Source organism: Ochotona curzoniae, unplaced genomic scaffold (assembly GCF_017591425.1).
Source record: "Ochotona curzoniae isolate NIBS_2020 unplaced genomic scaffold, NIBS_Ocur_1.0 contig_832, whole genome shotgun sequence".
Lineage (NCBI taxonomy): Eukaryota > Metazoa > Chordata > Mammalia > Lagomorpha > Ochotonidae > Ochotona > Ochotona curzoniae.
Genome location: NW_024466580.1, coordinates 4,886,165 through 4,901,989, shown reverse-complemented (window position 1 = coordinate 4,901,989; position 15,825 = coordinate 4,886,165). Strand labels below are relative to the sequence as shown.

At 45.5% G+C, this 15,825-nt stretch overlaps 1 protein-coding gene across 1 annotated transcript in view; it reads left to right on the top strand.

Annotated features, from left to right (window-relative positions):
• BARX2 (BARX homeobox 2) overlaps positions 1-6,589 on the top strand; it is a 69,658-nt gene extending 63,069 nt beyond the window's left edge. Inside the window, exon 4 of the mRNA XM_040992641.1 lies at positions 5,880-6,589. Within this exon, the coding sequence (XP_040848575.1) occupies positions 5,880-6,149 (270 nt within the window). The 3' untranslated portion in view covers positions 6,150-6,589. The remainder of the gene's footprint in view (positions 1-5,879) is intronic.
• Positions 6,590-15,825: the final 9,236 nt, after the last annotated feature.

The window sequence follows — 15,825 nt, the reverse complement described above, 5'->3', positions numbered from 1 at the left end:
TCTAGCTCATGAGCCTCCTGGTTGTAGAGTCTGTTAGGAGATGGGGTGACTTCTAACAGCAGACACAGAGAGAATAGTGACACATTTTACATTCCCCTCACACATTGAACAGCATGAAAACACTGGCTAAGGAGGTAGAGGGGAGGGGCCGCAGGCTTTGTGTTTGAATTTCTTCTCTGCCTTTGGATTACCAGATCCTCCCTTTTGGCTCAATTTCCCGTTCTCTGTACTACAGTGAGGGAAGGGGAAGTTTTCTATGCACCAATCCTGGGAGCTGCTCCCCACATCAGCACTTTGGGAAGAAAGCAAGAAGTCCATCTTGACATCTGCAGCTATGGGGTGTTTGAATATCTGTTGGCATGACTAGTAAAGTAGATGGGTGCCAGATGTAGATGGATGGATGTTTTTCCAGAAGGCAGAGAGCAGTATATGGCCTTGTATATGTGGGTCGCCTAGCTTCTCCAGACCCAGGTCACCTCATGGGCTCTAGGGATATGTGGGGGAAGGGCCCTTGGAAAGAGGCCACAGAGTGCATGTGAATGAGCTGCCTTAGTAATGGGAGGTTTGGAGATAATTGCATGTCTTAGGTGTGCTGGGAGGCAGGGGGCCAGAGGTCCATGGGGAAAGCAGCCAAGAGGGTCCTTATCTCCTAATTATTGCTTGCACTGGAATGGTTGATTGCAGTTAGAAAAGGCCAGATTGTTGTTTTTGTTTTGGTTTGGTTTTGGTGACTTGAGGAAGCAGCCAAGTAGGGTCTATCCAAGCTGTGTGGGTGGTGTTCTGTAATTGTTGGGGTGGTCTCTCTTTTGCCAATTAGGTGGCTTCCTCAGGCTGGCCCTTTTCTGACTTGATTACTCCATGGAGCAGCTTTCTTTTGTATAACCTCTTTCATATGGAGAGGAACTGCTTTCAACATGTACCTTCCATCTTGGCACACACACTTGAACGCTCTCCATAGCTTGCACTTACTGAAGTCAAATCAGCTACTTTCTGTCTTGAGAAGGAATATAGAGAACATGTTCTCCCCAGAGGTGCTTCTGCGGCATCCACATCTTGTTAAATGTCTCCTTCGCATTTGCTGTAGCTGTTTGGGGGAATTAAACAGATTGAGTTGATGCACAGTCGAGAGGAAGTGTTTGTTATGAGCATATTGTGTTCCTCACACTCTATAAAAACAAGCTTAAATTGGGCCATGGGATTCAATGAAGAGCTAAAACTATACAACTGTTAGAAGAAAATGTAAGAGTAAATATTCATGATGTTGAAGGAGGCAAAATAGTCTTAGATATGGCACCAAAAGCACAAACAGCAAAAGGATAAAGAGTTGGACTTGTGAAATGCTTTTGTACTGTGAAGGACAATTTGTAGAATGGGAGGAAATATGTACAAGTCTTTCTCCGGTAAGGGATATGTATCTATAATATTTAAAAGAACCCTTACAACAGAACACAACTGGTATAGTCCTACTCCAAAAATTTGAAATCTGAAATGCTCCAAAATGCTAGACATTTTGAGCACCAAAACATCACCACCAATGGAAAATTACACACCTGACCTCATGTGACAAGTCTGTGTTGAGTGGCATGTACACTAAAAAGACTCTATGTATAAAGCTATGCAAATAAGATGTGCACAAATATAAGTGAATTTCACATTTAGACTTGAGTTCCATCCTCCAATTATCCCATTATCGATATGTACAAATATTCCAAAATTAAAAAAAACATTTCTGGCACCAAATATTTTAGATAAGAGATATTCAGAAGGACAACCACATTTAAAAATGAGCTAAGAAAATGAATAGACTTTTCTCCAAATGGCAAAGGAGCATTCAGAAAAGGTGGTTAAACCTCGTTAGTCACCAGGCAAATTCAAATCAGAAAAACAGTGAGATACCATTTCAAGCCAATTCTGAGAATTACAATTGAAGCCTCAATGGTGGGGAGTCCAGAGGGGGCTGGGTTACATGGCACGTGACCTTGGGCCTGCCTACACAGTGGCTGCTGGATCCTTGAGCCCTAGGGGTGGGGCTCGGGTCTCCTGGCCTATGTTCTGGAGACCACTTGCTGGGGTGCGGCAGGGGGGTTGCGTGTCCATTAGCCCCAGGCTTGGGGCTTGGCCCAGATCACCTGGCCTGGTTCCATGAGCCTACCTATAAAAACTGGTCCTCCTCAGTGTGAAGGGTGGAGTGCTGGACAGTAGACCATGGTGCACATAGAGGACATGGTAGCTCATTGGGGCCTACAGAGGACATCTGGTACCATAGCAGAGCATATAGACAACTACCCCAGCCAAACAATAACATCAAATATCTGGGCAGTTGGAGACTATAAGGTCAATGATGTCAGCCAGTGGATATTGAGGAAAGGATTCCTCATCCATATGTGAGTGAGATCAACAGCAGATCGACAGCATTTCAGAACTATTGCATCCACCTGGGCAGAACCTCAGAGCATGTGCCACATTGTGACAATGGATTGATATGGAATGGCCTTTTCCCATCCTCAGGTACTGGGATGGTTGAGAGGCTGGAAATGACCTATCCTCTTATCTACCCTCTCCCCAAAGAAATGGGAAGAACAAACAGAAAGCTTGGAAACAGTGATCACACTCACTTCTCTCTAACCCTAGATCCTTCCCACCCTGATTAACTATGTAAACATCATCTAAAATAATAATTAAAAATGCAGAGTGAACAAAAAAAGAAAAGACATAACAGCAAGCGCTGGCTAGGTACACAAAATTGGGACTGACACGTACTGTTATTTGGAGTGTAAATCATGCAGTTACGTTGGTAACCTGTCCTTAAAATGTTAATGTTACCCATGATCCAGCCATTCCATTTCTGGGTCTCTTGCCAAAGGAGGTCCTTGAGCAGACATCTGTGCTGCTCTGTTCATAGCAACATTTTTCACAGTTATCCAAAGGTAGGACTAACCCAAGCATCCATCAACAGGTACAAGAGTTAGTACACTGTGGTTTCTATATAAAATGGTATATTACTTACTGATACATGCCACAACTTGAATAAACCATGAGATCCTTATTCTGCTTGAAAAAAAGCCAGTCACAAAAGTCCATGAAGTATATGATTCTGTTGATGTATAATGTCCAGAATTGACCAATCTGGAGCGAGTATAGGCTGTTCAGTGGTTGAGGAGGGAGGAGGAGTGACTGCTAATGGGTGTGAGGTTTGCTTTGGTGGCCATGAACATGTTTTAAAGGTTGCATTGCGGTGATAAGTGCACAACTCTGCAACCATGCTAAAAATCTTTAGACTGTATACTTCAAATCTGTGAACTATATGGTATGTGGATATCTAAAAGCAGTGTTTAAAATTTATTTTTAATAAACTTGTTTTTAAAAAATTAATTTGTTTTAAAGAGAGAGAGACCAGAGAGATATTGCACCTGCTGGTTGATTCCCCAAGTGGTTACAGCAGCCAAGGGTGGTCCAGGCTGAAACTTGGACTATGGAGCTCCATCCGTTTCTCCCTTATGGGTGGCCATTTTCTGCTACTTTTCCAGGTGCATTAGTAGGGAACTGGATCACAAGTTGAGCAACAGGGAGTCAAGTGGGCACTTATATGGAATGCTGGCAGCAGTTTAAACAGCTGCATCACAATGCCAGCCTAGAACTTATGCTTTGATTATCTGCTATATTTGTTCTTAAAAATCAGCACCTGGGTGTTTGCTGTTGACTTGAAAGATAGGTAGTTAATAAATATTTGGTGGCTGTATAGGAAGTTAGCTGGAAGTTAGATGCTTCAAGCATAGAAGAAAGGAGAGGTGCAGGTTTTTCTTTCAAGGAGTGCAAATGGAGAAGACAGTATTAACTCAGGTGTGTGATCAGCAAAAACACCTGCCACTACCACTTATCAGTGCAAGTCCTCCCAAAACACTGCTCAGCAGTACCCTGGGAAAATGAACAAACACACTCAGTGTTCAGAGCCAGTGAGGAAGGAGTGTCTGTTACATTCCAAAGTAGAATATAAATATAAAAAAATTGTCCCTATCAAACACATGGAATTCTTGTGCAGGTCACAACTTGGGATAGGAAATGTGCTAGTGCCTTGTGATCATCCAATACCACTTGGGAGATGAGCTCCCCTTGTGACTACAACTTTATGGAAAGTCTGCTCATTTCACAGAAGGTGTTAGATGCCTGTGTGTGTACAGGGAGTGTACAACGGACAGCAAGGGAGCAGGCACACGTGACAGTTGTTTCTAAAGAGGGCATGTGCATAGAGTATTTAATGTGGACTTGGAGGTGAGGGACAGCCTCCAGGGCATTAGCCCAGTGAGAGACATACTCCGAACAAAGGAAATCTGTCCTGACTAGTTCTCGCCCTTATACCACCATTATCCGTTGGTTACTGTCTCCTCTAGCCTGTAACTACTATTATTCCCATTTTTCAGACTGGAAGGTTGAGACTATGTTTTTAGAATTTTTCTCAAAAACAATGCCAATAGTGGAAAAGGTAGGTTTTCTACCTTCAAAGCTAGGGCATTATATTTTATCTTAGTACATCTTTGAGCAGTACAAAACTGCATTTTAACGCTTTTTTTTTTGACAGAAATGTGTATACATGATCACTATTGAAAACTTAGAAAATATAGAACAAAACATAAAAAGAAATTTTAAATCATCTTTATCTACAAACAAGGTGGTATATGGTTGTTTAACCTCCAAATTAGACTATGCTGTCCATTAGCTTATTTTTTGTAAGAGTATATTCACATTGTTTCCTGTGTCATTGAACATTCTCCCATATAGTTACAGTGGCTATCAAGCAATCTGTAGGATACACCAAGCTGCCTGCTCCATTACCTGGTTAAAACTTTGGAGGATATTTCTCTCTAGTTTTGGCTATTACAGCCAATGTTGTCATGAATATTTTTTAAAGATATATTGATTTGAAAATCAGAATGACAAAGTGAGAAGAATACACACACACACACACACACACACACACACACACACACACACACACAGTCGTTTCCCATCCACTGGTTCACTGCCCAAATGAGTGTCACACCCAGGCTTGGGCAAAATTAAAACCAGGAGCCAGCAACTCTGTCTGAGACTCCCACGTGAGTGACAGAGGCCCCAGGTACTTGGCCATCTTCTGTTGCTTTCCTGGGCACATTAGCAGGAAGCTGGATCAGAAGCAGAGTAGCTGGGACTCGCAGCAAGACTTAAGGTGCTGCATTACAGTGCTAAGCCCTGCGGTGAACATTTTTGCACAGTAATCTTTGTCTCAGTCTTGAATGACATTCTGAATTTGGCCTAAGAAAATTCCTGTGACAAAAAGAGCATGCACATTTTAAGGCTTTTGATTTGTAGCTTTAGTATTTCTTGTGTTGCACCTGTTAGAGAGTTTCACCCTGCACTGTGTATTCATTGTCTTGCTTCCTTTGAACTTGTCATTTGACATTTATTTCATTGACATTTTAGTTCTTTATTATTGGAGTTGACTTTTATGTTTTGTGTTCATTTTATTAAATGATAGAATATGTAATATTGTAAGAGTTCATTGATTGTTTGAAGACTCACACTCTTTGTAGGCCAAAAGTGATGATTTACGAACATCAGAGGACTTAAAAAATTCATTTTTCTGTAAAAATGCTTTTGAAATACTTGTGTAGTTTTTTCATAATATGAATTTTCTGAAGACCCCTTTATATGCATGGATTCCAAATATCTTGCGGCAAAATAAACTTAAACTTTTAAATTTCATTTCCCACAGACTTAAAATCTCCTCCTGTATTTTCAGCAGACCTGTGACTGCCCAGGAATGGGACATTTAGATGTTTTGTGAGCAGGAGAGAGGGGAGGAATTTGTTTCTGAGGTGATCACTGTTGTTTTTGTCACGCAGGTTCTTAAAGGTGGACAGGAAGCTCCCACTAAGCCCAAAGGTCGTCCCAAGAAGAACTCCATCCCCACGTCGGAAGAGATTGAGGCCGAAGAGAAGATGAACAGCCAGGCCCAGAGCCAGGAGCCTGTGGAACCCTTGCAGGCACAGGAGGAGCCTTGTGAGGTGCAGGACCCCAAAACCTGCGAGGGCCTCTTGGACGTGGTGGCAGAACAGCCAGGCCAGCCGCAGGAGGTGCAAGCAGTCTCTCTGGAACCCCCACCGTTAAGCTAAAAGAAAAGTCTTTAGAGGGTCGGGGAGACAGGGAAGGAGGGGGAAAAGAGAGAAGTCAGGAGCAATGGGAGAAAATGAGCTTCCAGCAGCCTGGGAGACTGAGAGAAGAGGTGCACCTTTCTCCTGTCCTCCCGAAGTTCTCAATGGCGTGTCAGCATGGGCATTTGAAGGAGGCGCACAGACATGCGCTGTTCTCTTCCTAAAAGGCAGCTTATCCAGGAAGCCCTTGATGAAGGGAGTCAGCACCTTGCAGCTGCCTGCCCTGGCTGGGGCTGGGGAACCCCTGTTGTGGGGCCACGAACCCCTCCTGCCACCTGGGCGACTGCTGCTGCTGTCATCTCCCTGCTGGTCCCTGGGCAGCCATCAGAGCAGAGGGTTCGAAGCACTTGGGGCAGTTGTCCAGGCTCTTTGCTGACTCAGCACTTACTTCTGTAGCTTTAAAAGAGAATGTAATGATTTGGTGGGTGTTTTTTTCCCTGTGTTTTGGGGGTGGGAAGGTTGGGGGGAGTGGGCCAGAACGAGCCGAGAGGAGGGGATTTGGCTTTGTTAGAAGTGTTTCTGAATCAGGTTGGTTGGTTTGAAGACACGTGTGCCTTTGTACCCATTTTAAGGTGTTCTTGCTTCATTCAGTTGCCATCCCTTGAAGCCACAATGCAGATATGTTAAGATAACTTTTATTTTTTAATTAAAATAAATGTGCCAAAAGGACTGAGTATTTATGTTTCTTCCAGGGAGTATCTCTACCCCTTGCTGAGTACAATGTGTGGAAAAAGCTCCACAGAGCTGGCACAGCCCCTGGGCCTTTACTTTCCCATCTGTGAAACAGGCCTGGATGGTCATGTCCAAATGGAAGTCCCCGCAGGATCCCCACTGCCTGTCCTCTGCTCCCCCTGGCAGCAGCATCATGGCCAGCTGTTTACATTTTGGGCTTCTGATTTTAGAAAACTTAATAAATCTGTATGCTGCAAAGATTAAAACTACATTTAAAATGTCTTGCTATCACTCTGTCCTCCTTTCTTATTGATAATCTTTTTTATTATTATTTACTTATTTTGAAAGACAGATTCACAAGAAGGGAGAGACAGAGAGATCTTCATTCTCTGGTTCACTCCCCAGATGGGCATAAAATGCCAGTGTTGAGCCAGGCCAAAGCCGGAGCCAGGAGTTTGTTCCAGGTCTCCCACGTGGATGGCAGGGACCCAAGCACTGGGGCCATCTTGTACTGCCCTTCCCAAGCCATCGCCAGGGAGCTGAAATAGTAGTACAGCAGCCAGGACACAAAATGACACCTATGTGGGATGCTGGCATTGCAGGCATCAGTCTCCCCGTCCCTGTAATGATACAACACTGATCCAAGTGAAAAATTTGTTTCTTTTTTTTGGGGGGTGGGTGGGGTGGAGGCAGATATATAGGGAACTGATACAGAGAGAAGGATCCTCCATCCACTGGCTTACTCCACAAGTAGTCACAATGGCCATAGCTGAGCTGCTCTGAAGCCAGGAACCAGAAGCCTCTTCCAGGTCTCACACGCAGGTTCAGGATCCCAAGGCTTTGGCCCATCCTCCACTGCCCTCCCAGGCCACCAGCAGGGAGCTGTACAGGAAGCAGAGTACCTGGGACATGAATCAGCACCCATATGGGATCCCGGTGCATGTAAAGTGAGGATTCAGCCTCTGGGCCATTGCACCAGGCCCCCTAGTAATTATTTTTATTGGTATCATTATCTATCATTCCAGAATTTCTTAATTGAATACCTGTTTGGATGATGGGCTCTGCAATTTTAATGAGACAAGATTTGGGTACTACCTGGCTGAATGTTGGGTAATTTTAAATTTAAAACTGATATCCTATTTTTTAATAAAACCAGAAAAGAGGCAGAACCCCCTTGATGACTAGAAAGAAGGGTTCTGCCTACCTATTCTGTATGATTTCCACACATTCTGGCTCAAGGCTGTGGTCTCCCCAAGGTCACCTGTGGAACACCCTGCAAGGCCCTCCTGGATGCAGCGCCCATTGGAGGCCTGATAGTTAATGACACAGGTTGGAGAATCCCAATAATCTATTGGCTGTGGCCTCAGCTAGGGTCCAAAAACTACTGCTAATTCTGGAAAACAAGCCTACCACCCACATCAAAGTTCAACAGGAAAGGTTTGTGTGTTTTCAGTTCTCTAGCTGCTTCTCCCCATAAATGCACGTGGTTAGAAAGTGACTGCCACCTGCCCTTACCAAAGAAGGGCCTCCATTCCCTTTGCAATTGAAACCCACAGATACAGCAATCTTCTTAACTCTTGTGATTACACAGATGAAGAGGTGAGGTTCTGGCCTCCAAGAACCAGCTTGTGCAGACCATGCTACTGTCTACTTGAGGTGTCTGGCACCAAGCATGTAGAAAGATGTCCCTCCTCCAGCCCAGCCCATGGTGCACCTTATGATCTGCCTACTGTGTGTTGTGCTGAGCCGTACAGTGTAACCATAGCCAGAGAAAGCAGGCAGGAACTGTACTGCACAATTCAACACCACCACTCCCCACCCCCACAGACCTTGCCTTTGGATGCTGACTTCCCATGGCAGTGGGATTTTGGTTTCATGCTTTAGGATACCCGGGTGTCTTTGCATTATCTGTTAGTGACAGTCACTCCACAGACACAGGTGTGTACACATGTGGAGGGTGTACACATGTGGTGGATGCTGGGTCCCACATTCTCTCTTGCAGCTCTTGGTCTGTCCTCTGTGGTGGTGGTATTGCCCGAGGAATTGGTGTTAATTCACTGGTGAGTTTAAGAACCTGGATTATCTTCTCTGGTGTGTTGGAAGTCCCAACCCAAGTTCATCTCTACCTATAAGTCCTCAGATTATGTTTCAGCTTCCACATATGTTAGCACAATGCTGAAAGAAGGGCCAGAGGTGAGCTTTTGGCAGAGTGGTTGAACTGACATTTGAAGTCCCTGCATACCATGCTGGAGTAGGTGGGTTCTAGTCCTAGTTGCAGATTGGCGTGCCCAGTTTGAGTCTCAGCTCTGTTTCGGATCCAGCTCCCAGCTAATGCACATCTTGAGAGGCAACATATAATGGATCAAGTACTTGAGTTCATATCACTCACATGGATTAAATTCCGGGCTGCTGGCTTCACCCTAGCTCCACCCTGGCTGTAACACGCATTTGGGGAGTGAATCAGCTAAGGAAAGATTCTGTTTCTTGCTTCTCCCCTACTTCACTCACTCCATCTCATTTAAAACCAGTAATAAAAACAAGAGGCAAAATTATAAATGGAAATGTATATATTATGTACAGCATGATGTTTTTAAATTATGTATACATGGTAGAATAGCTAAATAAAGCTAATTAACATTGCATTTTTCATACTATTTGTGCTGAGAACACTTAAAATGTACTCTGTCATTTTCAGATACACAATATATTGTTCATTATAGCAAGTATAGTTTCTCTGAAATGTAACTTTCTGCCATCGTCCTACTGCCACACATCTCCTCATGGCTCTGCAAACCACCATTTCGCTTTCTTTTCATATGACTTCAACATTTTTAGATTCCACATGGAACTGATGTGGTATTTATCTTTCTGTGCCTGGCTTATTTCACTTACTGCTTCCAGATTTATCTATGTAGTCATAAATGACAGGATTTCCTTCTCTTTGATGTATATAGCCCTCGTTTTCTATACCCATGGATCCATTGTGGACATTTACTTTGCATGCATCTATTAGCTGTTGGTGAACAGTGCTGCAGTAGTGTGGGAGTGCGGGTATGCTGACTTGATGTCCTTTGGATATGTACTCAGTTGTGGGATTGCTGGATTATATAATGGTCCTCTTTAATTTTTTGAGGACAGGATTGAGCCTTTTGAGTGTGAATAGATGCTTGCTATCTGGGTCTCCATTGTAAGCCAGATTTCTTTCTAGTTCCCAAGACTGTGACAATATCCAGGCCAGATTCACAAGTTTTCTCTGGAAGGTGGATGCAGGAGACCTTTCCTGAGAAGGGTTGCTGGACAGGGTACTCCAGTGTGGAGCTTGCAGTATCATGTGTGTGGACTCCTGATTTTCTTTCTCCTGAGGTCCCCTGCTCTATAGTCCTCATTCTTGTTCCGTGGTGATCTCTGAGGGATCAGGGTCATATGTGCAAAGTCCAGCTGCCGGCAGCTTTCTGACGTTAAATAGTCCCTGTGTGTCTCAACCTTAAGACCTTGAGGAGACTCTGGCCCCCTTGTCTAGGAGGCTATCTCCCCTGGGAGGCTTGGAGAGCACTTTAATAAGCATTTGGATATGTTGCCACACTTTGGGCTGTGCTGTTGGCACACAGATCAGAGGGAGATCATGGTCTTCCTCTCAGTCGGTCCTTTGCTTAGGAGCTGCACGGAGAAACAAGCTCTGGACCGGGGCCTTCCTACTTTCTTCACAGCCCTGCAGTTAATTCCATGTTCTTGCATGTCAATCCATTGTGCCCACTTTCTCATGATCCACTTGAGTCTTATCCATGCCTAGGAAGCAGAAGCTGTGACGGTCACATGGAAGTTACACTGCACGTAGAGGTACTGTCTGATTCCCAGAAAGCCTTACACACTAAGCCCATCCTAAAAGCCATTTGATTTGGAGGCCACCCGCCCCCATAAAAGTCACTATTTTCAATTAGAGCAATCCTTTTGCCTCTTGGCTTCCTGTGCTTGTTGTGCCAGCTCTAGCCTCCTCCTAAGTTCTGTCCTTACAGACAACTGTTTGTTGGGTAGCAATAGACATCTCACAGGTGGGATTGCCCACATTCACACATGAGAGTTTATTCATGCTCTCACTTTACATAAATCCATGATCTCATTTATTGGAGATAAATAAATCTTATGCCTCCACTTACAATTTTTTTTAAAAGATTTACTTATTTGAAGGAGAAAACATCTCTCTCTCTCTCTCTCTCTCACACACACACACACACACACACACACACACACACGCAATTATTTTCCATCTGCTGATTCACTACCCAAATGGCTGCAATAGCTGGAGCTGGCCAGGCCAAAGCTAGGAGCTAGGAACTCCATCTGGGTCTCCCACATGAGTGGCAGAGGCCCAAGACCTGGATCATTTTTGCTGCTTTCCCAGGCATATCAGCAGGGAATTAGATTGAAAGTGGAACAGCTGGGACTTGAACTGGTGCCCATATGGAATGCTAGTATCACACGAGGCCCCTTAACGTGCTGTACATCCTGTTTTGAGTTTTTAAAAGATTTATTTATTTTTATTAGAAAGGCAGATATACAGAGAGAAAGAGAGTGATTTAAATAGATATTCTGTTTGCCGATTCACTCCCCAAATGTCTGCAATGACTGGAGCTGAGCCAATCTGAAGTCAGGAGGCGGGAGCTTCTTGCAGATCTTCCATGTGGGTGCAGAGTTCCAGGTCTTTGGGCCATCCTCTATTGCTTTCCTAGGCCACAGCAAGGAGCTGGATGGGAAGTGGAGCAGCCAGGACACATGTGATCCTGATACTTGGAAGGTGACGATTTAGCCAATGAGCCATCATGCCAGGCCCTATTTAAAAAAAAAATTTTTTTTTAACAACTCAGATAGTTGTACCCGTAGCAGCTTGACCTGGGAAGTACCAAATGGGTCTCAAGTTGTGAGCCACAAGCCATCAGGCTAAGCTAAACAGCTCCATCAAAAACCCATCATCTACTCTGTCGACTCTACCTTCAGACCAGAGATGGTCTCCCCAAGAAACCGTTGAACTTATCTGGACAATAAGATACTGGACTTTATGCTTGGTAGATGCTTGCAATGAAAGAATCTCAACTGAATTTGAACTGTGGAAATGCAACAAGGTGGAGGAATCCACCATGGGGGCGGGGCTGGATTGAGGAGCTGAGGGGGGAATTCCAGTGCCTATAAAACTGTATCACATAATGCAATGTAATCAATTAAAAAAAAAAAAGAAGGAAAAAAAACCCATCATCAGTTGGCTGACTGAAACTAATCAGAAAACTATCCTAAAGAGTAGTCGAGTACACAGAGCCGTTCTTCCATGACTGAGTGCTCAGAGCTCAGTTGCTCTTTGTACAACCTTTCAACTTTGTCCCACACCCCTGGCTGGGCCTGAGTAGGTACTGGACTAGATAGTATGTCCTCTGTCCTCAACAGAAATAGTGTGTAGTCAGCATGGTCGAGGGTTGTCCACTCATCAGAAATCAGCAGGGCCTTACCAGTCACCTGGCTCTAGCGGCTGCATTAGAGCCTGTCTCAGGAGTTACCTCCTCCCTGGTTTCTCCTGCCTGGGCAATCCTATCTTATTTGCAAGGAACCATATAGGCACAGGAAATGTTGGGGTTAATGAACTGAAATGCACTTTGCACATAACTTAAGGTACCTATGCATTGAATTTCCCATGTGTATGGAAAGGACTTGGGGGCTGCTTATTGCCCTTTGTTTCACCGCCCCTCTTGAAAGGCCTGGCTTTTCTCTTCTTGCTGAGTGTCGCCTTCTGTGGCTTGGAAAAGCTGTTCCCAAGAGACAGTGACTTTCTTCTGATGGCTGCAGCAACACTCCTCAGCCTCCATTTCTCAGAGGGTTAGCTTGAAATCACCTTTCCCTGCAATTGCGCATTAATTAGCCTCACCTGTTCTCAGTCCAACCTGTTCATTCCTCCCTAACCCCTTCCTCCTAAGGTGGGTTTTGTAATTGCCACTGTGAATGTCTGGAGGCTGTTTCACAACCATTGTGTTCCCAGTTACTACTTCTCTGCCAAACCCCCTCTTCCGAAGTCCTCTGATGGGTGACGGGTAGCTGGATCCGAATGTTCCTCATCTCCACCTGCTGACCTCTTTGCTGCAGATCCAGAGGTTTGGTTCTCAACAGCAGAGATAATGCAGCTTCAGCAACAGCACAGTACAGTCACTCTCCTGATGGTTAACCAGTGTCTTGGGGACTGCCAGCACTTGTCAGAGACAGGAGGGAAGGCAGAACCAAATATTTTGGCTGCCTGCTAGAATATGCCCAGCACTCAAGGGGAATGGTTCTGGGTCAGTGTCCTTTGGGGAAGCTGTGAAGAGACACAGAGTGTTTTCTGGTGTCCATGCTCAAAGACCCTCCCGGCCAAAGGTCAGTTTGCCACCAACTTCCTTTGGGGGAAAGATACGCATGGGACTTGAAGCATTTTCCTTGTAGAGGATCCTAGGCAGTGGAAATGCCTACTGAGGCATCTGTCTAAAACAAAACTTAAAATCTTACCCAGACCCAAATGGTACTTGGCAGTGGGTTGTGGGCCATGAGGCTGTTGCAACCCACAAGCAGAGGCAGTGGCCAATGGAAGACAAGTCCTTGCTGATGTGCTGTGGGATGGCTGGGGTGAAGGAAGAGCCTGAGAGACCATTACTGCCATAAGGGCACAGCTTTGACAACTCAGGTCAAATACAAAACCATGTTGTGGAAGGGGAAACCTGAAAATGTGGAAGTTTCTTGAGGGAGTGCCCCGAATCAGTCAGGATTGGAAGCCAATGTTCCTTTGGACCTCAGCAGGCAGAGTGCTTGGGACTTCCTGCCTCTGTGAACATCCTCAGCCTCAAGTTCAGTAAACAAGTGTGTCTTCAGCATCTGCTTAGTACTTAGCCTTGTGCTGATACTATGGGAGGAATAAGAAGAGATAGGAACGAGGTGGGTGTCCTCACTCTCAAGCAAAATAATAATACTATTGGAGAAAGTTACATAACCCCGTGAATTTGGAGGGGGAGCCAGAATTCTAGCCAGATTTTTCCAACATTTGCACCTTCCCTCACCCTACAAGATGGCGTTCTTTCCGGGCAAAGAAGATGATTCATGGAGCACACAGCCTTAAGCATATCCGCAACAGGCTGGGTCTTCTCACAGAGGCCTCCTGTGCACCTGGAAGTGTGATTAACACTGGAACAACAGGTGTTTGCTAAGTTCACCTCAAAATGCCTCTAATCCCAGATTGTCTCCCAAATCCTGGGTGGAGGAGGGTGCTTTGGGGCGGGCAGCAGGATCCCAGTAATGCCATTGGTAATCTGGGCGTGGCTCACCCAGGGAAGGTAGCTCAACACCAGTCTGATTTGGTCTCTTTTCTCTTGCCCTGGCCTCACTGATGGGCACAGGGGTAGGCAGTAAATGGAGCGGCCTTCCTGCTTCCTTTATCCATCCCATCCAAGTGTGCTGTGGAGTTGGCCTCCACCTGACCACTCCAGGCCGTCATGTCAGACTCTCATATCGAGCAGCCATGACCAGGAGGGATCCAGTGGACCCTGCCTGCCAAGCTGGGGGTGGGAAGTGTGGTGTGTACCATAACAGGCTTCTTTCATGCAGTCAACCTGCCTCCTCTCTTTTCCAAACCCTCTTCCCTCGTGTTTATTTTTGTTGCAGATTTATTAGACACTGGGTTAAGTGCCCATTTAATTCAGTGAACCGTCACCATGCCTGCTTTGTGAATAAGAGCATTCACTGACAAAACCCTTTAAACATTCTTTTAAAGAGCAAGCGAGGGTGGAATAGGGGAGAGGAATGAAGGAGGAAACTGTACCGTAGATCAGAAAGGAGGCCAAGAACAACCGAAACCCAAACTGCAGCCTCTCCTGGAGCTTCAGGATGGGACAAGCGCCTTCAGCGTTGCCACCAGGCTGCCTGCTCATCAAGACACGTGTCAGCTTCCTGTAGAGCACTGCACTCCCAAGTTCTCCTCTTTGTTTCGGCTGCCAGAGAGCAGACCTTTCAGGGCAGGCTGAATGCTGTCAGCTGTGTACCTGCTCTAAATGATTGCCAAGAATCTCAAGGCACGGCAGGCCGCCCGCGCCCGCCCCCCTTCCATTTGGGACCCACAATCCATTTCCTCCATCCAAATCCTTCCAGTTCTTCCAGGGCTTTCTGATTTCTTCTAGTCATTCTTCCTAAAGTGCCCCTGAAACACATGGGCAACTCAGCCCAACGTGGCAAGACGCCATTCAGTGTTTTTAGAACATGCTGTCCATATGGGAGGCACTCTACTAAACATTTTCCTACATCACACTCAATCCCCAAAGCAGCCCCAGAAAGCAGGTACTATTGCTGTCTCCATTTCAGATGGGTGACAAATGAGAACGTGGTTGCATATTTGCAGTCACTTAACAGAGCTGGAAGGCCAAGCTGATCCCTGCACTGGGCCTGTGCTGACTTACAGGACCCTGAACTGACTGAATCTCATAGCTCAGAACATCAAGGCAGGCTGGCCTCCCACTCCTTGGCCAATGCTGAGGACATCCCTTGTCCCTGCTGCACCTAGCTGTAAGGGAACAGCTTTCACAGCACAGTCTCATAGCTTGGAGTTCATTCTGCCCTCCTAAAGCAGCCTTATCATGGAGTGGTAAGCATCAGGGGATTTGATATTCCCCAGTAGTGCAAGTGAAACAATCATGAGGACCCTGCTAGGATGGATGCTGAGGTCCCTGCTCTGCACACAGTGATACTGCACCTTCTCAGAGGTCTTTGGGGTGATCTCTGAGCTCTCAGAGGCCACCAACTCTCTGGTCCCAGGGGTTCATCTTGCTTCAGTTGCTAGGAGGCCATGGCCTACAGGCTAGTCTTTGCTCTGCTACCCTTCCTGTACTTCCCTCATTTTGGTTTCTCTCCCAGTCATTTCTTCTTGTTAGCCATTTGCTTTCAGTTTGTATGTAATGCAAATAAAGTCCAT